The 27590-nt window shown below is 38.9% G+C and overlaps 1 protein-coding gene across 2 annotated transcripts in view; it reads right to left on the bottom strand.

Moving 5' to 3' along the window:
- STK24 (serine/threonine kinase 24) overlaps positions 1 to 27590 on the bottom strand; it is a 135974-nt gene that overhangs the window by 3939 nt on the left and 104445 nt on the right. For both annotated transcript variants that reach the window (XM_072622075.1, XM_072622074.1), the window contains exons 4-10: positions 23602 to 23710; positions 23057 to 23214; positions 15490 to 15675; positions 11914 to 12059; positions 9703 to 9826; positions 8452 to 8520; positions 321 to 457 (exon numbers count right to left, since the gene is read on the bottom strand). In XM_072622075.1, coding sequence (XP_072478176.1) covers positions 321 to 457; positions 8452 to 8520; positions 9703 to 9826; positions 11914 to 12059; positions 15490 to 15675; positions 23057 to 23214; positions 23602 to 23710 — 929 coding nt within the window. The remainder of the gene's footprint in view (positions 1 to 320; positions 458 to 8451; positions 8521 to 9702; positions 9827 to 11913; positions 12060 to 15489; positions 15676 to 23056; positions 23215 to 23601; positions 23711 to 27590) is intronic.

Raw genomic sequence — 27590 nt, 5'->3', positions numbered from 1 at the left:
TTTTAAAAGACCTTCATGGGAGGGGCAGGGGGGAAGGGCATGGAAGAAGAGGACTCCCTGAATACAGAATGCAGTGACAGTCTCAGAAGGGCCCAGGGTTCTCTCCCATCTACTGGCCTTGGTTACTCTTCTTTGGAGAGTAAGGTTCTTGAGTAAGGTTTGCTTTGTTGCACAGGAAATAAGGTCTGTTCCTTTTTGAAGTCTCTTCATGTCCAGAGTTTAAAAAAAAGAGCATTTCCAAAACAATAAACACATCTACTAGCACTGCTTCCCAGCACATGCTCGGGCTCAGCTCCCATGGAAACTGAGGAGTCCGTTACCTCTGCAGCCTCTGTACAAGATGAGACACCATGGTGTCCGAGATCCCAGGACAAGCTTCTTCTGCCAAATAAATCGCACCTCTCAGTTCTTCAATGGATCCCATGTTGCCTCCACTTGCCTGGCTTTTCTCTTTCAACTTAAAAACCAATAAAAAAACAAAAACGATATCAGCAAAGGAACTGTCAGATATAACGTGAACACATTGGCACAGCCCTAAGTTAAATTTGTCTATCTCTTGGCTGTATTTCCAGCTTTACTCCTGAGGATCTAAGTGGTCCTGAAACTATCTGGTTTCTCCTAGACAAGGACAGGTAGGGGGATACTTTCTCCCAGGTGTTTAGAGAAAACGCTGGAAGCCATATGTGAATAGCGGCACTTACATACTACTTATGTATCTTACATGTGGAAAAATAAACATTAATCAAGTTAATAGAATGCTTTTCTTTTTCTCATATTACTGTAATCTTATTTTTAAAATAAAGCCTTCACTTCCAATCTATTCCTTTCACTTCTCCTACCCAGCAAACCATCTCTTGTAACAAAGATTAAAAACCAAACACATGCACACCCACCTCCCATGATGTGACTGCTCTCTCAGAGTCCTCCCCCACACTTGGTCCTTCTAAGGATAGTAATCACCTTCTAAGCACTGTTTATTTTGCTTTTCTGGTTCTGCTGACTTTATTCTCCATGGATTCATCTCAGTAGTCTGCCCCCCCCCCCCCGCCCACTTCTCTGAACTCTTCATATTCATCATTTCTCATGGAGCTGTAATATTCCGTCACATTGATGTACCACTATTTGTTTAGCCATTTTCCAATCGATGGACCCTACTTTGTTTCCAGTTCTTTGCTTCCGCACAAAATGCTACTACCATGAATGTATTTAGAGTTTAGGGAAATTCAAGCCCATCTTTGACTTCCTTGGGTTAAATGTCTGGCAATAGAAGCGCTTGGTTCAAAAGGTGTAACTGGACAACTTCTCAGAGGAATTTTATCACACTGTAGTCCTCTACCATATATATTCCTTCTTTATAAGAAAAAAAAAGTTGTTACTTGGAACGAACTATGCCAAAAGTCCCTGAACTGTGCATACTCTTTGACCCAACAAAGGCCTCTACCCCAAAAAGATCAAAGAAAGAGGAAAATAACACACATGGGCAAAATATCTATCAGCTCATTTTTGTGGTAGGGGTGGTGGTGATGTTAGGGCTGTTTGTCCTTCGTTCTTGAAAAGGACCATGACGTCGGGGAGCGGATGCCATGACATGAAGTGAGGGAGGGCTCTGCAAAGTCACCAGCCTCACTTTCTCCCCCAGAGCCATCTGGGTCCAGTGGTCAGATACAGATCAGGATGACTGGAGATGGCCCAGGATATGGTGGGAGACCTTGGCCATTATAAGCTAAGGTCTTTAACTGGTCTCAGTTTGAAGAAAAGCTCATTCAGTGATTAATCTTTGTGGTGGCAAAAAACTGTAGATAAAGGATAGCCTGTCAACTGGGAAATGGCCAAACAAATTATGGCACATGAACGAAATGGGATTCTACTGTGATGTGAAAATTAATGGGGTAACTGTTTCAGAGAAACTTGGGAAGAAATGCATGAATGAAACTAAGGGAAATAAGAAGAACCAGAACAATTTACACAATTACAAAACTGTAAAGATGAATAACTTTAAAAAACTTAGGAACTCTGATTCATATCATGACCAAGCAGATCTCCAGCAAGGCTGACACATGCATCCCAACTCAAAGAGAGCTGATGATACCAGAGGGGTCCAATGGAGACATCTGGTTTTTAGACATGGCCTCTGCCGAATGTGTTTTGCTTGACTATGCTTACTTGTTACAAAGGTTTTGTTTTTCTTATGTTCATCTCCTTCCCCCCAACCCCCAGGCAATGGGAGTCAAGGAGGTGGGAAGGGAAAGATTTTTGTTCATTTAAAAAAATAATATCAGATTAAAAAAAAACAAAGAAAACCGCTGCTTCACTGTTTTACTACAAGCACTATATAAACTTTCTCTTGGCTTGAACCCTGCTCAGGTCATCAATGAAATATTTTCTTCAATTCTCCCAGGATTCTGGATTTCATTGATGTCAATGTTCCCCGAGAGATTGCTACACAAGTGTGTAGTAGTCTCAGGCTGCTGCAGCTAACTTCCTGAGACTGACAGAGCTTCTCTATGCATAGTAAGCTATATGATATGTTGTGTGTGTGTGTGTATTTTCAATGATACACTTTCAAAGGATAGACATAAACTGCATCACTGATCACATAACTCAAAAACTCACCCAATTTAAGCTCTAGCTAAGGCTACCAATCATCAAGAATGCCAAAAAGTGTCAGAGCAGGACTTTAGTGGAGATACTCATCAAACAGTAATCCCAAATCCCATAATACCCCACATCAAGAGTTCAGCTCTGATTTTTAGTAGAGTTCTATTTACTAATTAGAGTCTTTTGAATGTCATGTGTCAATCACCTTCTTGAAAGGACTAATCTAAAGATGCAGCAATCTGTCTTCTGTCTTGAGCCAAATGGTTCAATTTGGTAGTACAGGAATGCTTGGAAATTCACCATGCAGATCTAACCTGAATAACTATTTGCACCTTTGCTCCAACAATAATTAAGGCCAATTTTCCTAGGAACCTCATTAATTATAAAAGTAACTGGTCCATACGTAAAACTCACTTGTGCAAACAACACTGCCCAGAACAAAAGGAACTTAAGACATGAAATCGCATGGATGACAAATATGAACCCCTACTTATATCCCTTCCAACTTCCTGTCAACCAAGAATCATTTTATAAGTACCTACTATGTGTCAGTCACGATGCTGAACAACATTTCTCTTAAAAGTATTTGAGACAATGAAGTAATATCAAAAATTTTTGCAGCAAGTTTCTCTGATATATACTGAGTACAGAACTGAGTCAAATTTATAAAAATAAGAGCCATTTCCTAATTGATAAGTGGTCAAAGAATATAAACTGTCAGTTTTCTGTAGAAGAAATCAAAACTGTATACTTATGGCAAAGAACTGGAAATCAAGTGTATGCTCATCAATTGGGCAGCAGCTAAATAAGCTGTGGCATTTGTGGCATGTGATCATGATGAAGTACCACTGTGCTCTGGGAAATGACAGAAAAAAAACAGCAATAAGGACTGATGCAAAGTGAAATGAGAACTGGGAGATCATCGTACACAGTAACAGCAATATTGTAATGATGATCAACCATGAAAGACACGAGTGCTCCTCTGATAAAGATAAGGATCCAAGATCACTCCAAAGGACTCATGATGAAAAATGCTATCCACCTCCAGAGAGAGACTGATGACCTCTGAGTGCAAACTCAAGTCGAATTTTCTTACTTTTCTGTGTGTGTGCAAAATGGCTAACATGGAAATGTTCTGCATGATTTCACATGTATTAATTGATACCATGTAGCTTACCACCTCAGTGGTTGGGGGAGGGGACAATTTGGAACTCAAAATGTAAAAAGAAAAGAATGTTAAAAACACATTAAAACAAAAAAGCAAACATAACATTATCAAGGAAAATCCAAAGTTAGGGATACCCTGTTAAACTCATGTTGGTCTATGTATAGATTTTTATATATAGAGAGAGAGAGAGAGAGATATGTACAAATATGTAGATATATATCTATATATATTACACAGATATATATTATAGGTATATAGATATATTTATATATAAATCAGAGGCATAAAATACAAAGCCAGCTGGCCATATGCCACCCACAATACTCCTGGGTGCCACCAGAACCAGATTAAAATGTAAATGAGAAATATTTAACAAAAACTAAAAAAAAATACAATAAAACATAATATTTTTTTTAAAAATGAATACGCCTGAGCAACTTGGAGATTACAGTGTTAAGAGTATGTCAAAGACAATGACCAACCATAATCTCAGAGGACTTTTGGTGGAACATGTTATTTATCTCCAAACAGAGAAATGATAAACTCTTGCACAAATTGAGACATTTAAAAATGGGGGGAGGGGAGGAGAGGACTGTGATCTCCTACTGTGATGACAGAAACCGAAGAAAGACTGTGAGCCAAACACTGAACTCACTGAGAAAGGAAGGAGTCTTGGAGATGAGTAGGCCAGAACCTTAACTGGGTGACAAATACGGATTGAACGAACATGAAAGGAAGAGATGATACTGAGTGACAGTGTTGGAGGGAGAGTGTGGAAGTGGCTATGGGAAGCAAAAGCATCTCCACAAACAGTGAGTTTGGGTTATGTGTCAAAGCATAACTAATGGTGAAATGGATGGCCGTGGAAGCTAGATCTCAAGTCCAAGAAAACTGAGGGAATGAGAAAGGAAAAGATGAAAGCCTGTTTGCTACCTATGGAACAGATACTCCAGAAAGCACAGTGGAAGGGGTGCGTAGAGCAAGAATCGGATAATGGGAGTGGGGTCAAGGTGAGGAAAGGAATAAGGGAACAGTGACTTGCAAACAGAGGACAGGATTTGAGCAATGTGAGCCGAGGGATGGGAAAGAAATGGAAGAGCAGGAGTTAGTTCAGATAGGTTATCGTCACCCAGAGAGATTCTGCCTAGGGTGACATTGTCCCAAGGTATCAAGCAGCATTACAGAGCGGGAAGGGTTTTCCCAGAGGAGGGGCAAGGCAACTGCTGTGGAATTGCAGGTGTCCAAAGACAGTGCTGCAGTGGATTAAATGGCTGCTCTGAGAGGCCCTCGTGGGAGCCTTTCTGGGCAGGCGCAGGCTGGAGACCGCAAGGGTGCATCAGTGCCCAGGTGGTGCCTAGAACCAGTTCTGTTATTACAAACAGTGAGAAACGTTTTGCTGCATGTCCAGCTTTGGCACTGGAAGAGGATTTGGAAAGTTTCAGTGTCCCATTCGTAGACAGTTCTTCTCTTTAGCTCTTACCATCCTAGAATCAATTACTCGCTTGAATTTTTACCAAACAGCAATCGAATAGGAAAGACAAGATGTCATATGAGACTTAAACATCAGGGGAAACTGAGCAATTCAACTTCGTAACACAGATCTCTTCCTTTTCTACCCAGACTGCAACACGTCTGACCTCGAGACTTTCACCAAGAGGAGACTAAATCTCTCAGAGAGGTAAATGTACCACAGCAAGTAAGAGTCTTTAAATGAGTTATTTGCAATAGTCCATGACTCCTTTTCTAAGACCCTATCCCTGGCCATTACAAGGTCTATATTAGCATTTTCAAGTGAAGACTTTTGAAATGTAAATTGACTAAATAAATCAAAGACCTTATAAAATCATAGACCAGAGATCTGTCAAGGTACTCAAACCCCACCTAGTCCAAACCCCATTGTGTAAACTACTTAAATTTGGAACAGAAATTTTGTTCCTTCCTCTCTTCCCTCCCCCTCCCCCCAATCCTCCCCACAACTGCCCATTTGCTTGTACAGACGGTTATGGCCTAGAAAGGGACCTGGAGTAAAATTCTGTCTGTGAAATGACACCGTTTCCCCGGTCATAATTCTTGTCTTGTTAGGGTTCTTCCAGCTGGTAGACTGAACTTTCAGAGCTCTTACTCTTGAAAAGTGGAAGGGGCTCAGTTTTGGACATGGTCATGTTTTCACCATCTTATTTTGTTTCCATAAGGGTTTCTTTTTGTCCATTTTTTAAATAAAAGTATATAAAGTTGTGGATTAAATGGAATAAATTTCTAACTTTAAAAGCAAAAAACAAACACACACATAAATAAATAAATGGCAAGCCCAACCAGGGTCAAACAGGTAGGAGACATCAGAGTCATCATCTAAACCCAGATTCCCAAGCAAAAACTCTTTGTACTACTTTTCCAACATTTAACAATTATCTGGGTCAATGAAGTATTTTACAGCATAAGTGAATTTAAGACAGAGTACCTTGGTACTTCTTCAAATAGGTGCTTTTCAGATTCAAGGTATGATTTATTATTTTTTTTGGTTGAGGCAAATTTGAAGGGGTTTCCTTTTTCTTTTTAACTTGCTATGGTTTAAGTTCATGAATAATAAATTTAGTTGAAAGACAGGACATGAAATAATGCTATGGAAATTAGAGAACAGACTGTTCATTATTCAAGTTCTACTACTGAGAATTAGGTTTTGAGTTCCTCAAGGGCAAGGACTGCCTTTCTGTGTATCCCCAGCTCCTAGCATGAGGCTTGGCATACAGTAGGCAGCTAACATGCTGAAGGACTGACAGAAAAGGAAAGCAAACGCACTAGTTTCCTCCTGGTGTTAGCTAAGGAAATATTCCTGAATATTTTTTCCATGTGCCCATCAAAAAACAAAACATAAACCCCACCCCCAACTACAACTTAGCAAAACCTATGACATTCTGCCTAGTGTGGATCTTGAGCCTATCAAAGTGACACTGGTAAGATTCTGGACAACTGAAAGAACACTCAGGAAACTCTACAAACCCTGATCTACCAGAAAAATCAAAATGATGTCACATACACACGTATGTACATACATAAGTATGTGTATGTGTGTATATACATACGTATATACACACTGGAATGGTAATGAGACAAAGAATAAAGTACTATCTAGGGAAGTATAAAGCCTTTGAATTTAAGCATGAATGCAGCCCAATGGGAGTTAGTTTTAAAGTCAATTAGACCTGGGTATGTGGTACTGCTAAATTATCCGCCAATACTCCCCTCTGTACAACGGAGTGCTGATCTATAGACTAAATCAGATCTGTTAAACATTTTCAAAAGGGACACTCTAAACCATGTAGAGAAAAGCAGACAGAAGCTATTCATGGTATAGTGGACAGGTCACTGGACTTGAAGTCAGGAAGAGAAAATTTTGATTCAATCTAGACTCTTTAGAGTTCTGTGATTTTGGGCAAGTCAAGTCCTATGCCTTGGTCTCCTCATCTATAAAAGGAGGGGAATTGGACTGAATGGCATCCAAGATTGCTCCTAACTCTAAATCCTATGATCATTCCCATTTCTGTGATAAGCATTATACCCCAGTCTAACCTTAGTCTGTACCCTAGTACAGACTAGTTTTGTTAGAAACAGGAAACCAGGATTACTAAATGAGCCTATGATGAGATAACACTGAGTTGGAATTCTGATGAAAGAGTATATAAATGAATCTTGCAGCTCCTCAAAGGCCTAAAGGAAGGACAGGACTAAAAATTCCCTTTCAAGAAAGTAGATCTTAAGGGAATCTTCTATGACGTCTCCTACCTGTCCCTTTTACCTCAAGAGCTGTGGAAATGACATAAGATAACATCTCTGAAAAGGCTTTGAAAATGAAACTAACTAACAACGTACAAGACTAGCTAACTGCTGGCTACAGGTACAGCTTTGCCCAGGCCAGAAATCCTTTGTGCTTTCTAAGTAATTGCAGCATTCTTTTTTGTACTTAGGGGGAACCTGTCCTGGAAAGAACACCAACTATGCTGATACCACCTTGAGGCAGGGGAGTGTCCCAGTGAAAAGGGACAGGAAAATGCCCATCAGAGAGAGAACCAAGATACAAAGGAAGGAAAACAGGCCCTCCAACTCCTAATAGGCTGCTCTCACTTTTCTTTTAATGGGACTGCTTTAAGTAGTTAAAAAAAAAATTGAAGCTGGACAACAGCTGGGAGATAAATGAAAGGGATCTAAGATGCTAAAAGCATTCCCTGGGCCTGTTACTCTTCTGATCGCATCTACTTTTGGCAAAGCCATGTAAATAAGATGCCTGAAGTCAAAAGCAAAATGGACTGAAGTAAAATTATTCTTTAGGGAGTAAGAGTTACAAGTAAAATTAAAATGAAGACCCATGCTGCAGAGATCCACGTACTTGTAGTGAACAGTGTTCCCTGTTTGTCCCCACACAGGATACCACTGTGACCAACCCTCAGCCTGCACAGGGGTGAAAAAGTGGCCACAGCCCAGCCGGCTGGGGGGGGGGAGGAAGAGGCATGTGAAGGCAGGTGCGAGGAGGGGAGATTTCCTCAGAACTGATACTAAGCACCCTTAGGACCTAAGACACACCCTGAGTTTCTGAACCTCTTTAAGCACACATTTCTCTCATTTACCATTCTCCTGCCAGCACAGGAAGACTAATTCCTAAAATAAAATGCTGGCAATGTTATCAATCTTACCTCTGCAAATAGAGGAGAAATAACTGTAGATAAGCACTGAGACAAAGGCCTCTTTGGGATATCTTTCACCTTAAAAAAAAAACATTAACGTTAACATAATTTGATAATTTGTTCTGCATTTAACAAAATTTATTAATTTCAAATCTTTTATTCAAAGCGTAACTATTTCTGCTTAACACTGAACTTAAGCCGCTTACATTGTAGCACCTGGACTCAAAGGTAGTGGAAACAATGTTCTCTCATGTTCATTATCAACGGATTTAATCAAAGGTAACCACAAATTTGATTTTCTCTCTCATTAGACCAGAAGTTGTATATATAAAACAAAATCAAATATAGAAAGGTAGGCAAACAGCTTGTAGACTACAATGAAAAACTGTCATTGGGTTAAAAAGATGTAATATTTGTTTCAAAAACAAAACAAAACATAGCTCTATACCCTTAAGCTACTGGAGAGGTGGAAGACTTGGCTCCTCACAGAGAGTTTTCACTCTAAAGGGTGAACACCAACGAAGGAAAAATGATTTAAAGAGAAGAATAACAAACTAGTAGGACAGCCTATGACAACTTACGATGCTTCTCCTCACAGAGGCAGAAAAGCACAACAAAACCTTACTATTCTGATTCATAATAATTCCTGGATCACATCCATAATATAAAGAAGCTGGGATTAATTTTATCTTTAAATTACTTAGAGAGAAAGGTTTTTTGAGGTAAATTAAGTTAACACTATAATCAAGATGGGGCATGGGGACCCCAATTTTAAGGCTTTTTTAGAAAAACTATCTTAACACTACAGTAATACCTACTTGCCGAGTTAATTATAAATGATCCAGCTCTATATTAAAGCAGAATTAGCAAGACCATTACTAGGTAACCATTAGTTTGAATATGTACTGAAAGCTACAGCTACTGTAGTAGCATTAAAAAGTGGGAAGAGACAATGTGCTAAACAAGGCTCAATGGAAGAAATCAGCTAGAAGGCTTAGGGGCCTAAGATAGCTGTCTTCCAAGTATCTAAAGGTCGAGTTTTAAGTTCCCACAGTCTGTTCCTAAATTTTTAAGTTAAACAGCAAAATTCCATATATCAGGTGAGATAAGAGGTATAACTGCACAGTGTTCAGAACTAAAAAGGTGATCATTAACAACAATATTTAAATAATCAGGTTCTATTTATACCTTTGTAACTAATTTATATTCAAACATTTGTGTTTAAATAATTCTATTCATATTTAAATAATCAGATGCTACCTTATTTCTTTCCAGCTCCTGTGGCTGAACTGCTCCATTCTCCAGGTTCTTAGGATCTTTTTCTCTGATTGTGAAGATCCAGTCTCCTGAGTCACTGCCACCTGATGCCTGACCATCTGTTTCTCTTAAAACAAAAATTCAGAAGGCTTCCATCACTAAGTATATTAATGCTGAAAGGACTCAATTCAATTAAAGGGGAAGATGAAACACTAGAAACACCAATCAAGGCCACAGCATTTAAGACATAAAGGGCAGCTCTACATCCTGGGTGGCCTATTGAAGTCAAGCTCAACAGAACTTCTAGTGGATCTGTTTGAACTCGGCAGTACATCTACTATGTTGTGCCACAGAACTGAGTTCTTCTGAAGGAGATTTAGACAACCAGCATGGCATGGTAGCCCTCTCCAATTAGAATCCTTGTGATTTCAGAAGCCAAACTGCAAACACTGCACTTTCTCATTTACACAGGGCCACTGCTTAGAAAATGAGATGGTCACCACTTTGCTAGACTGATGAAAGCTAGCTGCCGTAAGCTTCTATCTTTAGCTTCCTAGAGTTCACAAATCTGCCTGAAATCCAGAAATGAAGCACAAATTTTCTGCTCAATGGTGGTTTTTTAAAATAAAAAATAGTTTCTGAAAAGTAAGATTTTAAAAGATATCAAAACAACATCAGGGAAACTTTTCTCATAAATCTTAATCATTTTCAGTTTGGAGCTAATTCCAATCTGTGATCTTAATCGCACACATTTTTAGAATGTTCCTGTCTAACTCTCAATTTTTTAGTCTAAATTTTCTCAGGACTCTGGGGTTTTAGAAAAAAAGTCCTTTCCAGTTATCAGTCCTTAAATGGCTATTGCTATTTTCTGTCTTAATCATATAAAGTCTATTATCTGGCTACGGCTGTGGAGGCTTAACAAGGTTACTTTCGGTTTTTCCCCCCTAACCTCATTAGCTAAGAAGGAACAGAAGTTTAAAGGATCAGTTATCAATAAAAAAATTAACAGAATTTTGAAGTAGACTGACCACAGAAGTATTTTCAGGAAAAGAAAACCAGTTAAGGATTAGCAATTTGTACCCTAGGGATGTTTCACTCATAGCATCAAGGGGTTAACAGAACATTAACATGTTCTAAGAAGGAATCTTAACAAAGGCATCATTTCAATCTGGTACATTTACTGCCCAAAACTCATAAAGTAATTTGAAGTGACATTTTCTGCTCTGTGATTCTCTGATTATAAGAGCTGGAGAAAGCTGATTAGCACTGTGGTCAACTCAAGCTAAGAAATTCTTTTGCGTCTGATCACTTGACACAATCTTTTAAATAAAGGCACCCAAAAGGTATAGAAAGCCAAATAAACCTGTTCACTAATTTATATTTACTCGTGCAATCTGCTAAATGAATTAACTGTGAGAAGAGGAACCCAAACTGCCCACTACAAATGAGCATTTCCATTACTGAATGTCCACAGGAAAAGGGACCTATTTGGAAGTAGCTGTAGATGAACTTTATTATTCACAGAAGCTGTCAGAACTTAGTGAACATATAATAAGAAAAAGACGTAGCCATTTGCTCAAATGCATGGAGATCTGGGTGTCAGGTCATCACAATGGCCTTTTTATCTGGATAAAGTCAGAAAATACACCTTAGGTGGGGGTTTCACTTCTTAGTTTTTCAGGGTTATCAAGCAGCTCTCTTGATACATGCACATACATTCTTTAAAGTTCTGGTGCTTATCAGCCAGTGACTTTCCATACATGGTTTTATCAGTTTTTATTGTTAATAGCTTTCTCTCTTTCTCTAAAAAGAGATATATATTCTGATGTTATCACACATCCATTTCCTTTCCCATCCCCAACCACATTCAGTTTCTACATCATATTTTGGAACATCCCTGGTTTTACATCCAAATAATATATTAGATTCATTCATTTTTTAAAAATCTTCATTTGGCTTTAAACGTCAAAAAAAAAAATTTTTTTTTTGAGAAACCATGGGAAACAAAGTACTTCATGGTTAAATTTCTTACTGAAGTTTAGTGCTTACTGAAGTACTAAAATGAAGGCCTGCAAGACCAGTTATCTGCTATCGGAAGCCCACTAGATGCAGTGGATATCAGAGAAAAAGCAACAGCTGGGAGAGGAGGAGAAAAAAATCCCAAGCATATTCTCTACTGTTTGATGAAATAGTTAACAGACAGGAGATACTCACGTGTCTGAATCTTCTGAACTGGAGTCATCCTGGCTCTGTTCAGCCTTCCACCTCTTGTACCTGTCAATGAGCTCTGTCAAGTACGATGTTTTCTTTGCATTCCTTATTATAAATTTGTGTTTCAATAACTCCTTTGCTGTAGGTCTCTTGAAAAAACAAAAGTCAATAAGATGATGTTCACTACCTTCTATTTGAAAGTACCTCTAGGATCCCTCCCTTCTTGGTGCTTCCAATGATGACACCACTACAAAACTAGACTTGTCAGGTGAGCACATAGGAAGCTGCCCTATATTGTCTCCCTCGAATTGTCCTTGTCTCGATACTCATCCAATTCAAACATTTGTTATGAACCTACTGTGTGGCAGATACTATGCTGGAGATACTAAGAAAATAAAAAGAGAAGCTAGTATTCAACTGGGAAAATATAACGTATACAAGTGAAACTTAGGTAAGTGATACTTTGATATATAAAGCTACATACAAACCATGGTGAGTATAGGTTCTGCAGGTTTATTTCAATCATTGTTACCTCTTTTTTTGATTATTATTAAAAGGTCATCATGGCTCAGTTTTTAGGAACAAGTTCTTCTCCTTTTTGGAACGTCTTCCAAAAAGAAATTCATACAGCATTATCTGTGTGGCTTAGGGTAGGTGCACTATCCAGAGGGAATCTATGTAGGACTGGAAATTCTGACAAGAAAAAAGACAGCCAGCTGTTTCCTTCACTTTCTGTGCCCGGCTTTGCTCTGTAGGAAAATACAAGAACTGCTCCAATATGATTAAAGGAAATTAAATAGCAACCTGTAAACATTGTTGTCTTCAAAATATTCATGTGCCAGGAGCTTTTTTTTTTTTTTAAAGAATCTGAATGATTTGTCATGGGTAGATCATTTAACTGAGTAACTTCGCAAATGTCACTTACATTCTGGGAGTGCACCTTCCCTACAACTACTTAAGCCAAGAAGTGTTTCATGCTTCTGGCATAGCAACAGCCATGACCCAGAGGTGCCACAGGCCAAGACCTGCCAACTGCTTCTGCTATTTGAGAGGACAATGGATATCAATTACAGGGAGGGATGAAATGAAGGCCCAAATCACCACTTGGTGGAAATACAGAAACTACAATTGGAGTTAGATCAAACCTCTTCTCTTGGAACAAATGATGTACTTAACCAGAGTGTCATATTACTCAGTCTTGTGTCCGTCGACACATTTGGCAATATCAGATGTCTTCTCACTTCCTACTCATTCCCAATGCCCTTACATCACGTTCCCTACCTTCCTTCTTGATTCCTTTCGTGATAATGGGACTTGGTAGGTAAATAGCTGTATCAACAGCTATCAATATCCAAGGTGTATGCATTTTAATTTACAGGAGGGTCAAATCAAAGTCAGATCAATTAGTATCTACAACTGCTGATTCCCTGCAACCCAACAAAAAGAGTATCAATCTTATGAGATTGATAGTTTAGTGCACATTACCTGAAGAAGAACAGATAGAGACATTTTAGTTTCTGGCTTTATCAATCCTGTTAGCTCATTATTCCTTCACTCAGTCTCTGACGAGGTGTCAGCATACCCTACTACACTGAAACAATCCATGCTTTACATCTTAAGATAGAAGTCAACGAGAAAACAAAGATGAAAGAGCTAAAACAGCTCAGGACTCTTCAGTGGAAGGCGCCTATGTAATGTGGAAACAGGCCCTGCTTTTGGAGTCAGAGGACCTAGCTCTGCTACTCATGATTCATGTTCCTACAGACAGGTCACTTAACCTCTCTCAGACCTGTTTCCTCATCTGTAAAAAGAGGGGGGAAGACCAGACCAGCACTAAGGTCTCTTCCAGCTCTACATACTATCATCTTATGCTGTTAAACCCCAAACTCCATCTAAAATACCAGCCTCATGTACTTAACACCTTAATTTGGAGCAGAAGTTAAGCCAAAACTATGTAATCATCAGTGTTCTTTGACTTTTCTACCTCTAATTAAATGTGAATGGAATGAAAGGAGAGGAAAAAGGCAAAGACAGAGAAGAGAGAAGAATCTAACACATCCACCCTTCTGAGAGCCAATTATATTCAAGTTTTTTTCTCTCTTGTTTTAAGCCAAGCTGAAACTGAAAACAGTTACATAAAAACCTACCTAGCTATTATTTTTCTCACTTGCTTTGACATTGCTTAAAACATTGTTAATACTTCACAATTTGCTCTTGATAAATTTTAATATTATTTTTAGGATTTTCTATGTTTAATACAATTATCTTCCAGCCTGAAACTGGGGATCAAAATCCAGGAGAAAAAAAGCATCATCAGGATCCAGGAACGGAGGACCTGGATGTAAAAGGCTTTAAAAGGCAAAACAACCATAAAAACAAGTTTACATGAAGAAATAAGTCACAAACTGGCTAGGGAGAGAAAGGGCTATGTAACAAGGTGAACAATAGTTAACAGAAGACAAAAATGAAAGGAAAATATACATTCGGCCTGATATGTTGTTCTGAACCTGCTAGTAATAAAATTAAACTGTTGATAGGGTGTGTCCCAAGACTTAAAAACAGCAATGCATTCCATGCCATAAAGAATGGGAATGTCTCTCACTTGCCTACCAAAGGTCAAGTTCACAGGTTTTCAATTTTTGCCATCTCTCAAAGGGGACCAACCCTATCAAATGAAACCAAACAAAAACCAGAGGCAACAGTAATCTAATCTTCCTCCCAGCTTTCTGTCCTGTGAACCTCCTCTTCTTATAAAGGAGCACAAGCAGCAGCACATGGTGGAAAGAGCACAGGGTTTAGAGGCATTAGACCTAGATTCAAATCCCAGCTTTCAAACTTGTCCATGTGACCTTGGGCAAGTCATTTGACTTCTCTCTTAGTTTCCTCATCTATTCTTTAATTCAAAAAAACATCAAAGGCTTCAAGTTCTCAGTCACAGAAACAGGAACACAACAGATTTTTCTGGAAGTTGTGAAAAGACAACTGAAATCTAGGCTAAGATTTTCAAAGAATGGGTGAGCTTATAATTAAGATTTTTTAAATGGGTGCATCTTTACAAGAATGCAGGAAGCATATTCAAAATTATAATGTGACTGGAACGGAAATGTTTCTATTCAGAAACTCTGAGATAGAAGGACTTTAGACTTTAATGTTATATTCAGATTCATTCTCTCATTAAAGGGCATTTCAACATGCTTGGACAACAAGACTGAGCAGTGGAAAATTCACCTCCAAATGATTTTTTTCTGATGTCACTTTAGAAGTCTTTGGGGAAAAATTCCAAGAAAAAGTTTGTGTGGCTCTTCTCATATAATATTTAAGATATTCTGGTGGTTGGCATGCCAACATGTGTGCACCCTCCCACCCTCCACACCTAACTTAGATGAAAGTATTTTCACAGTTGGCTGTGATTTCTTCCTGACTCCATACTGTCATTTAAAAAATTTGGGATCCCAAGACCTAATGTTTGTCTAATGGAAATATTTCCACACTAAAGTTTCTCTGCGATTAAGCAAAATAAATCCTAGGAGCATGAATCCATTCTTTACACTCCAAGAGAGATCCACTGATAAAACTTACAAAGCTCGGCTCCTTATTCAGACAGGCCTCCACAAACTCTTTGAGGGGTTTGCTGTAATTCCCTTCCAGCGTTGGTGGATTGTTCTTTGGAATGAGGAATAACACCTTCATTGGGTGCAGCTCCGAATGGGGAGGTTCTCCTTTAGCCAGCTCTATCGCTGTTATGCCCAGGGACCAGATATCTGCCTGCAACACAAAACAATCTTTAGGGACTGAAGGCATGTATGGATGACATTTTCATTCTGGGTAGAAGTAGCTTGAGAAAAGACATGCCAAGAGCGTTGGTATCTTTGGAAAGTGTTAACAGCTGCCACTTGGCCAGCTCAACAAAGATGGTTTAGTTAAGCAAACATGTCACGTCTCCTTTACAACAGTGGGTTCAGTCCTTGGCACCACATTTTAAGGATAACGATGAGCTGAAATAAGTCCCAAGGAGGGCAACCAAGATAAGAAGGAGGCTGCACGGCCAAGCTCGGAGGACTGGTTGAAGGCCGCAGAAGAAAATGATACTTGTCTTCTAGTATGTGAGAGAAATTACAACAATAGACAACAGAAGCTAGAGAGAAGCATACTTCAATTCACTAAGATGAAAATTTTACTGTAAAAGTCACCCAAAGGCAGAGACTGGAGGACGTCAAGAATGAGAGATCAGAAGGGGGCAGTTGTGTGATCCAGGACACAGAATAATGGTGCTGGAGTGAACAAGACATGAATTCAAATCTGGCTCCAGGCACTCAACTAGATGTGTAACCCTGCAAGTCATTTCACTTCTACCTACCTCAGTTTCCTCAAATGTAAAATGGGATATCTGTAGTTTTTAGCACATTGCTTGGCACACAGTAGGCATTTAAAAGATCCTTAGCAGAAGTGTTTGGGAATCACCTGTCACCCCCATTAATGGGGTCATCAGATGTAATCTATTAGCTATCAGAAGAAATAAGTTTAGAAAAAGAAGGCAGCCAATACTGACCCTTGATGGAGAGTGGGGAAGGAGCCACTTCCCTTGTTGAACTTCCCATGTAAAGAGAATGAGAAGGCTCAAAATTGAACAGGAAGGAAAACTTGCATGGGGAAAAAAAGGCAATTAAAAACTGCTAAGAAGTGGTGCTGTAATAGGAACTGGGCCTGTGGTTTCATTGATACAGGGTACTCCCAGGTGAGAAAATTCCCTTGCCCAACACAGGGCGGCACCTTCCCTGCAAAGCACTGAGATCTTGTGCATGACCACTTAAGCATTCATGAACCAATGTACGTGAGAGGCAGAATATGATGCCAAAGACTGCTGGCTTCCAGGTTCTCAATCCCCCACATCATGCAACCTGAAAAAGGAACTGAGTTGAACGTGACCCACATCACATTTATATCACCTACTGCTGGTCAACTTAAGAATTCACGTTCACATTCAACAGCTAATGAGAAACACAGAATTTCCTCCTATCATGACTCCTACATCCTCCTGAAAGGACAGGCTTTGGGCTTAGGTTCTAGAGCTGGAAGGATCTTGAAAGATTATCCCAAACTGTTAGCCCCTTCCTTCATTTTGAAAAAGAGAAAACCAAGGCCCCACAAGAAGTGACTTATAACCTATTGTGAGCCAGAGTAGGGAGCAGAGGTAAAAGTAAACCCAGATGTTCTGGCTGCAAATCCCAGTGTCTTACCACATTATTCTGATGGTTATTAAATAAGAAGAATAAGCTTTTCTCTGCCTCTCGGTGACAGTGCTGGCTTGGCTGGGGAGAGCTAGAATCTCCTATTTGCCAGAAGTAACTGAAGTTCATATATTCTTTCTCTGACACACACACACACACACACACACACACACATATGTAATGTATGATACGTGAACGTGGACCTGAGGGCAACAACACCACTGCCAAGCATATCACTGGGGTCAACTTGAGAAACAGAGATTCAAATAATAAAGAGGCAAAAAAAAAAAAAAGACCTGTCCCCTACCTAGGATAGAGAACCAGTATTAGAAAGCCTCTTAATCTTGTCAAAGAGAAGTCTACCCCTTCAGGAGGGACAGATAAACCAGCCCAGCAGTTAACTATGTTAATTCCTTCTTATTCAAGAGAGATGTCTGAAAGCTCTAAAAACACTAAAGGACAGGTGCCAAGTCCTCATTCTGACTCAGTGACCTAATTTCTCTATAATGAAATCTCGCTCATTATACAACTTTCTGGGTTCTCTAAGTTCCTTTCCATAAAACAGAGGAAAATGGAGAATTATCTGTGAAGCCAAAGGCAGCTAAGGAAGAAGGAAAGCACAGAATGTGAAAGCCAGACCTCTTCAAACCCAGGGAAGGAGGGGAAAGGATGACTCTGCTTTAAAAAAAGAGTCAATTTATAAGGTTTGAAGGTGATTCTACAAGCAGTTAAGTGGCTACAAGACCAAGTGTGTCAGTCAGCAGGAAAACAAATCCTGCCGTCTTTCAAAGTCTGTTGCTGGTGCTAAATTAGTTATTTGGATAGCCCTCAAGTTTCCCGTTGGTTTATATAGGATCACCTTTGAAGAGGTGAAAATAAAGACGACAAAAGATGTCTACAAAGACAGAGAAACAACAGTTAAAACATCAACTTTTAGAGTATTTCCCAAGCCTCTTGGTCTAAGCGAGTAGGATGAAAACTTCAGATAAACTTTTGGAGCTTGATTTAAACCCTGATGAGTCATCTATTCCTGGTAAAAACAAAAAAACCAAGAAGTTATTTGCAAGTATTAGTAAAAAGATGGAATGAAGAGAGAGTTAGGAATTCTAGATCACAGAAGGACAAATCTTGTGGCTGAAGGCAGGAGCAAAGGTATGACCTGTGTGCAGTTGAGGAGGTGAAGTTTACACACTTGGAGGAACTATAGGCTGAGGAGGGTATCTGAGAAAACACCTGCATGTACACTGAAGTCCTCAAGTAGAAGAACAAATGGAAAGCTACTCAAGGTTTTTAAGCTGATGAAAACAGTTCCATATGTGCAGAAGGGAAAATAAGTGTGGTAGTAGTTTATGAGAAGGGAGACTCTGGGTCTTGCCCAAGGGACGGAGGCAGCAGTGTAAGTCTTTAAAGGAGAAACATTCAGACTCTGACACTTCCATACATATTTAAGAGAATGCACCTCTACCTAGAAGTAGACAGGTGAGGAGAGATTAGGAAGATTTAGGGAGAGAAAATCAATATGTGGCAAGCAACTAAATGTGGAAGATGGGTGAGGGGAAGGCTGAGCTGGAGGAAGATCTGCTGTCACCTAAAGAAAGGAAGTCAAGAAAGGGGGCAAGTTTTAGTGGGAAAGACGATGAGTTCAGGTTTAGACGTATTAAATTCAAAGTAGTGAGTAACAGGGCACTTAGATGAAGAAGTCCAGAAGGTAGTTAAAAACGTGGGACTGTAACTCAGAGAGAGGTTCAAGCTGCATCAAATATTTGGTAAAGCAGAACAGATTTCCAAAAAAGAAAAAATATAGAAGGTAAAAAACAAAGGTGTGGGAGCTACCTGCACTTTACGGTGCAGCTGGGAAAACTCTGGGAGGTTTACTGGTATTCTACAGGTTATTTTGAGGTCTAGGCTACAGAGGGATTTGGTGGTTATTAGTCTTCATAACGTCAGTGAAAACTGCATCCTTGACCCTTTCTGAACCATTCCTCATTCTCCTGGATATCCCTGTGTCAGAGTTCATGAGATGCAGATAGAGAAAAGTTGGAGAAAATAATGGAAGCTCATTTAAAAAAAATAAAAGGGTATACCAAAAAAAAATCTTAAAGGAACAAGAATAAAATTATCAGAAAGTAAAAAAACTATCAGAACCGCACCATCTTGCTGCAAATAAGTTTTCGTCCTAAGTAGTTTAAAAAGAAGGAAAGAATGATTAATGTATAAAATAGGCCATGAGGGAAAAAAAAAGAAGCTATGAGTCACTTCATCCAATTCTTTTAAAAAATTATACCTAGTGGATTACACAGATACCCTTCAAATCAATCACATTTATTGCACGTTTGCCACCTTTCATTAAAAGAATTAGAAAAAATCAATTCTTAGCCAACTTCGGTGTTTATTAGTATCTTATGTACAGGGAAGGTCAGCCCAGCAGGTTACAACAGTGTGCTCCTGAGACCAGGGTCATGAGTTCAACTGCTCTGTAGGTCAGTTAGCCACATCCCCAATGTATACTAATGACCACAAGGGGAAGGAAATCAAAGTGAGTGTGCATGGGTGTGGATGTGAGTGTGTGTGTCCATCACCATTTAAGGAAAAAACAACCAAAAAAAGGCCTAGTACCACCACCATTCATATGTGAAGAAAAACATATCATTTATGATAAAATCCATGGGTAAACTGGGGTTTCTGATTATGTGTGGTTCTGGCTCATATGAGGCTTAGATAATTAAGGGCTGGCTTTGTTCCATCACAATTTTCCTCAACTGTCTCCTCCCAGACCCCTGGGGCAGCCACAGACTTCACTTTGATCAAAGCCTCAGCTTAGAGAGCATACTCGGAATGCTTCGGCATTAAAAGAAAAGCATATAAAGTCAGCCCAGAGTCTTGAGACAGATAAAGGCAAAGCAGTTCAGTAAGAATGATTTGTTGGGTAGAAAAAATGCACTACATTTTTTATCTAACATTGGTAAGAAATTTATGGGAATATTGAGTGTGGTCAACTATCAAAGATAATGGGTGATGAGAACATCATTAAGAGCCTATTTCAGCAAAAACATTAAATGCACTTAAATAGTAAATGTGCCTTTAAAATAATTAAGAGAAATTTCACCAAAAAGATTACACATAATGAAGCAGACCATCAAATAATAGTCAACATATCCATAAGGCAATGAAAATGACACTTAACATCTACCAGATTAAGACACTTCATCAAAAAGCTTTTCCAGAATAGGCCATAATTCCAATCATTCATAATCCTAACGAGGCCCTGGAGAACATGAACTATTTCCCATAACTAAGAATTGTTCTCATGAAAGCCTGACCATAATGAAGAAATTCCACATCCCTTTAAATGTGGAAGTGAGGCTTTTAAACAGAATTACTACATTTGGAGTCCTAATGCCTCAGTCCCCAACGTACTATGTGAATATGGGGAACTGGCAATATTAAGGCTGAGGAAGCAGCTAGACCAGCTAAATACAGAAGAAAACTAGGATGAAGAGAGAATCTTTTAAAACACTGAGTGATAAATTTTCAAGCTATCTGAAAGAGGACTAGAAAAAAGATTGTATTTAAATATCACTTTTTTAAGAGATTGAGAAGACATCAGAAACTATATATTCATAGTCCTATTTCCTCCTTCCAGTAATATCTTTCTGAAAATGATCTCCAAATATATCAAGAACAATCTTGATGAAAATATGAAAAAGAAGGAAATGGCAGATTTTTCAAGTGATTTCCCATAGCAGGAGACATCTTCTAATCCCACAACTGAGATTCCCAATGTCTTCATCAGAAAAGAAAAAAAAGGACCTAACTTGAGAAAAGCCAGATGAAGTTATAAAGGTGCTTCTCCCACAAGGTATCTCTTATACAAAAGTTACAACTACATGAGATTCCTTGACAGCCAGAACCACAGACAGAACTTTGTTCAGTAATTCCTTCAATACCAAGTGAGACATAAAACAGGACAGGGAGTCTAATGAAGCTCATAGGATCATAGATTTCAAGTAGGAAAAAGACCTCAGAGGTAGGTCATCTAGTCCCACTCCCTCATTTTTTAGATTAAAAAGAAACTCAAAGTAAATGTGCTTGCCACAGTAAGAGAAGATGGGCTATATAGCATCTACCTGGAAGATGAATCTCTTACAGGTTATTTTTTTTGAAGCCTTCTCTTTTATATTATGACGTCCTCCATGTACATTTGTTTTCAGATGACACTGTGATGATGATAGACATCATGCCCCAAGATCCTTCAATGAGATTCAAAATGACTCAAGAGAAACAAAATGGATGAAGAAAGCTTTCCCTAATTAAGAGATGTAGTCATCAAATAAGGTCATTAGTATGTCTACAAATGAACAATGATCTGGGGCCCAAAACTGAAAAAAGAGAAGAGAATGGGCTAGACTGTATTTGGGAAACGACACAGCACTTCTCACATCCCAAGCTGCTATATGTAGCACATATCTCCCCCTTTTTAACACTAATATGCTTCTAGTGTAAGAAATACTTTAGAATAGTTCAGATAGCAAGACATGAAATCATGGACAGTGGCAGATGGCCTCCAAGTCAGGAAACCTTAGGTTCTGGTCCTTCAGCAAACCACCTGATTTCTCAGATCTGCTTTACAAGATCTTGTTTTGGAAAACAGCCACTGATCTTCATTGAGAAAGGGAGTTTCCCACACCAGTAAATCACACATCTGGACCACTCCTAATCCCCTCTCACGCCCCCAATCTTAGTCAACGATGCTAAATGTTTGGCGATCATCAAACCTTTCAACCTTTATAAAGAATCAACATTGTGAGTAGTTCAAAAAAGCAAGACAGAAAAAAACTAATGGCAGACATAACGAGATTGCTACAGCATACTGCCAGTAACATCATGTTTACCAGGACTGGCATAAAGGACATCACCAAGAAATGTTCAATCTGAAGGAACATGTGCCATTCAGAGCAAAACTGTGGGCCAAGAGACAAATATCCTTAGGTATGCAGTGCTATCCAAGCATCATATGGCTTCTAGGGGTCTAAATCTATAATGCTATGATCCTATAGTTTTAAAAGACCTAAGGGGAAAAAGCCTTTAGCATATTAGGTAGGCCTTCAATAGAAGAAAAGATACTTGGACAAAAACAGCACAGAATGAGAAGACATGGAAAGGTCACGTACTGCACTGCTAGAAGAAATACCTTCATGGATGGATCCACCGCAATGCCCAAGAAGCATGCATTACTATGCATCCTAAGTATGTAGTAAATACGAAGTATGTAGTATCAGACTTCCTACCACATAAAACTGATAACTTTTTTATGTTTCTAATACCTCAGAAGTTTTAGTGCAGCTTTAAGCTGGACAGATAAATAATATCTCTCTGGGGAAAATCAACAGCTCCTGTATGAACTGGAACTTTCCTCCACAAGCTATACAGGGAGTGGGTATAGCCATTCAAAATAACAATTCTTTTAAACAGTGTTGAGACTTAGTTTAGCTAACAATTTTTCAAATTCTTCCCAGCCTCATTTCATAAAACATTTAGGTCATCAGGTACAGAAGCTACCAGCTCTGGAGATTGGCAAATGTTGACAAAAATGAATAGTTATTTTGTTTTAATGACAAAAGGGGAAAATGGGGGGTAAGATCAAGACCAAAACAGAGCTTTAGAGATCTAAAGTGAGTGAGAAACATGAGAGAGAGAGAGAGAGAGAGAGAGAGAGAGAGAGAGAGAGAGAGTGTGTGTGTGTGTGTGTGTGTGTGTGTGTGTGTGTGTGTGTGTAAGGGGGAGGGGCCATCTCAGTGGCTGGTTTGGGTTTTTTTTGGTAGATTCAGAACAAGGTATTTACTTTTTTAGTCTGTTTCAAGACCTGCTTTAAAAGAAGGTATTACTAGAAGTTACATAAAGCTTTGTTCTGATCTTACCTTTGAATCATAAGCAGACTGCTTGATAACTTCAGGTGCCATCCAGAATGGGGTGCCCACAAAGGTGTTTCTTTTTATTTGGGTATCTGTCAGCTGCCCGGCTACTCCAAAATCGGCAAGTTTCACTTCCCCTTGTTCAGACAGCAGAACATTTGCAGCTAGAAAACAAAAAACATGGGCTGCCTTGTGACATCTTGTGTAATATTGTCATGAACTATTCAATTCTGGGCCTACTTTTATTTCTCAAAGCTATGGAGTCGATATTCCAATTCACCTATAAAGGTTCTTAATGATAGGGATCATTTTTTATACATTTTTATATGTACAGATCTTTATACCACATATTACCTCTCTCTCCCACCAAAAGCCAGCACGGTGCTTTGCACTTAAGAGGAATGAATGCAAGGCTCATTAGCTGAAAAAAGATTCTGCTCAAAACAGAGAGAACTGTAGAGCTATGGGAGTCATACTCAAGTTCTGGTCCTCAGCTGCTTGATCAATTACCCCAAATTTTAAGGGAGTGAAAAGCAAAATGTTTTTCTTACCTTTGATATCTCGGTGAATTTTCTTTTCTGAATGCAAATAATCAAGTCCTTTCAAGATTTCTCTTAATATAGTAGCAATCTGAATTTCATCTAGAGCACCAGGTTCCAGCTATCAGAAACATAAATTGGTGACAGTCATTAAAATGACATCTTCAATCACAAAGTAATTTACCTGGGGGGGAGTAATGTATCAGACCCCACAAAACTTGTAAACAACAACCACAGTGGTTCATGTTTCTACAGAATTTTAAGAAACTGCAGAAAGGAAGGGGGCATGGTATGTGTGTGTCTGTGCGCACACATGCACACGCATATGTTTCAAACACACCTATCATTTCATTCTGACAAGGAAATTCAGTAGAGGCTTGTTCCTGCTTTACAACTTAAGAGTCTGAGAGACTTAGGGCCACACAGCTAGGAAAAGTATGAGGCATTCTGAGCTCTCAAGGAAGGCATTATCATTTCTGTTTTCCAGATGAGAAAGTATACGTAAAACCCTTTTCTACAAAAATTTAACAGAGGAAAAAAGTGGTGTAAGCGGCTCCCTGTCTTGCCCCAGCAAATGTTCTCACCAGGCTACTAAGGGGGATGGTCAGCCTCGGACCAGAAGAGAGGAAATAAACATATATTTTTAGGTCTGTGGTTTCAGTGACCTGCACCCGGATCTGCTGCAAACTTATATTAAGTTCTGGTCCACCATGCTGCACAAGAGGGGAACGGGTAGAATTCAAAGCCCAAAGAGGCATAGCCCTAAGACAAGAAGCCCAGGAAATCGAGGCATGTCAAGAAACTCAAATGGACTATCTTAGGTCTTTGAAGGATTTCTGCTGAATCCTACCACCTTTGGTCATCCTACAAAAAAGAAACATGAATCTTCCATGCTAAAAAAAATTAACTGTGGGCTGAAAAAAAAGGCATGAGAAAGCATAGTTTACTGTTTGCAGCACACCAAAACGTTGGGAGGGGAGGGTGTTTTAAAAATCAAACATCTGAACCTTTTGTCTACACAAGGTCAACTATCAAAGCACTCAAAAACAGAGGGTTCAATGAATGGTCCACATACTTGGAGCTACGATAACAGAACTTGTAGAGAGCTGAGCAGGGTAGGAGTAGAGAGAGAAAAAGAAAAACCCAGATTCATGGTAAGGCTAAAGAAGCTCAAGCAAAATAATTCAAGGAAAAGAAGATATTTAGGCCCTCTGTTCAACTACGCCTGCAGGAAGGGCTTGAGAAATGGTTCAAATATTATTACCTTTACTGACCCCTACAGGGCAAGTAGTAACTATACACACTTAGCATGACCGCTACATAATGATGATGATGACGATGATGATGATGACATTGACGATGACGACAAACAGCTTGCATTTATACATGCTTTAAGGTTTCCAAACCACTTCGCAAATATCCTTATACCTTTGGGAGGTAGGTGCTATTACCTCTCAGTCACACAGCTATTCAGTGTCTGAGGCGGGATTTAAACTCAGGCCTGGCTGACTCCAGACCCAGTACTCTAGCCACTGCACCACCATGCTTCATGTTTTACGTGTGCTTTAGAGTATATTATGGATTCATGGGATGTTCGCTGACCAAAAAGAAACTGAAAGAGGATAACAAGGAAATGAATCAGGAATTTTAAAAGGCTTTGGGGGTTGAGGGGGTGTCTAAAAAAACTCTAGTTAGTACTGTAACACTTCTGTGTCCTTAATACTTTTATTATTTGTGATGATAATACTTTGTCCTTGATAGACTCCTTCATCTCTTACAATTATCAATACTTTCTTTAATTTTCTCAATACTCTTCTTGATCTTGGGAAGCCATATCAATTCATTTATCAAAGGAGAGAAAGATAAGAAAATATTAATGACTGGATCAAGGCTGGTCAGTGATAAAATCCAAATGTGAAGAACTAAGAAGTGAAATCTCCATTAATTATCTAAATTATTTCTTGAGAAAGTAGGACTAAGACCTAAATATGGACATCACAGGCCATGAAACAAGGAGATAATGACATAGGTGGGATGGGGGTTTGGGGCCTTGGAGAGACCCAGCAATTCAATGTTCACCTTTAACAAAATAACCAGTAGAGTCTGTATGCAGACTAGTGATGCCTTTACTTGTATTTTCAAAATATGGTCACTACTTACCAATACTGGTCCCTTACAGTTTTGCACATATTTGAGCACATTCAGTGAATGAAAGTACCCAATGCTCTGTGTACTTTTAACTCAAGTAAAAACAGAATCTGCAGTAAAGCCAGGAAGATATGAAAGCAAAATATTCATTGTAAGGTCAGATGCATTACTGATAAATCCACAGTTGGGTGAGTAAACACAGACTACTCTATTTATATACTCCACATCTTTCCTCAAGGAAAAAGAGAGGCCTACTTTGTACCATACAATGTGTTCCTGAAAAGTTAAGCATAAATCAAATTTTTTTTAAAAACAGAATCAGTTTTTAATTGTTGTATATTATAATTTCACAGACATTGTGGTTTTCTTTCCTATTGATAATTGCCTCCTATCAAAGCTATGAACTCTGATATCCACAAGGCAACATTTAACTGGAAACCCATTTTGCAATTAACCAAGATGGAGCTGTTACTGAATGTTTTGCTTGGGAGTCCAGAATTTGAACTCTAGCTAATCATACTCATCTAGATTCTGATATAATTTGATTTACGGAAGGTATGGCTATATGAGCAAATAACTCATTTGCTCTCTCAATCTTCTACATGATTTTACCTCTGGAACTGAGGCAAAATGTCAATGATTTGTTATAAGAAAGACACTGCACAAGTCAGCTCTTAGTCATTCTCTACTATTTTAGGTTTGTTTCACCTATTTTAAGTTTGTTGAATAGTAAAAAGTTAACTGGTTCCATTCTGAATATTAATTTACACCAGAAAAAAAACTTTAAACAGTAATTCTACCATCTATCAGTTTGAAATACTGTGTTTATTCTGTACCCAATTCACTAATGGATTACTCACAGAAGGCAAAACCATCATCGAACTGGAGACTATGGCTCCGATCTCCTCCCCCATCAAAACAAGTCAAAACTTATATGAAGCAGCGGGATAGAACGCAGTGAGTGCTGGACTTGAATCAAGAAACTTTTGGTTCAAATTCCAGCTTCAAAACTAGCTGTGTTCTCATGAGCTCTTAAGCTTCTCCAATTCACTACTTTCCTTATTTATGAAATGGGTATAATATTTGTATAACCTACTTCATGCAATCACTGTGAAGAAAATACTAAATGTTCCATAAATGAGAGTTATTAGAAGAAGTAATAAATATTGCAGGAATTTTACCTGCTCCTATTTCCAGTCTCTGATGAAGTTGCTAATTCTAATGATGAGTAAGGAAACAGTCAAGTAGCATGCAAAACCACAGAGAAGTACCAAAGTAGATCAGCTAAACTAACTGGATGGAATGACCCTGAGTTGGCTACATGACCTGCGTTTTCATAGCTCAATTCAAGTACAAAGTTAACTGGTCAATTTAACTTTGTCTGATGATACCACTCTTTGGGAGAGGGAAAAAAAACCTAACAAATACTTCTACTGAATTCATCTGCAAAGGTATACTGAAACAGCACACTCAAATGTGTGGCTTATTAAAAATTAAAACCATGATGACAGCCCAAGTTTTCTTATGTAGCATAGAACAAGAAAGACTATATTTTACATTACTGTCACTTCCAGGGAGCAGAACATCAGAAAGAAACTGATCACTTAAAACAGGTTCACAAGAATCCTTGCCCTCACAAAGGCATTCTGGGCAAGTTGCTTCCTTTGCCTCCTTCGTGCAAGGCTGTGAGAATACTCATTTTTCAGTTGGTCACATGCCCTGGCATGAAACTCATGACTAAGGGTGATCAATGAGAGCAGCAGGGAGCTTTCTCAATTAACCTCCCAGGCTGTCACTTAGCCCGCCCTTCTAGAAATACTAATTGATCCATTAATCAGCTAAAATCTTTTTAG

This window comes from Notamacropus eugenii, chromosome 6 (assembly GCF_028372415.1).
Source record: "Notamacropus eugenii isolate mMacEug1 chromosome 6, mMacEug1.pri_v2, whole genome shotgun sequence".
Classification (NCBI taxonomy): domain Eukaryota; kingdom Metazoa; phylum Chordata; class Mammalia; order Diprotodontia; family Macropodidae; genus Notamacropus; species Notamacropus eugenii.
This window is presented reverse-complemented; position numbering and strand designations above follow the sequence as displayed.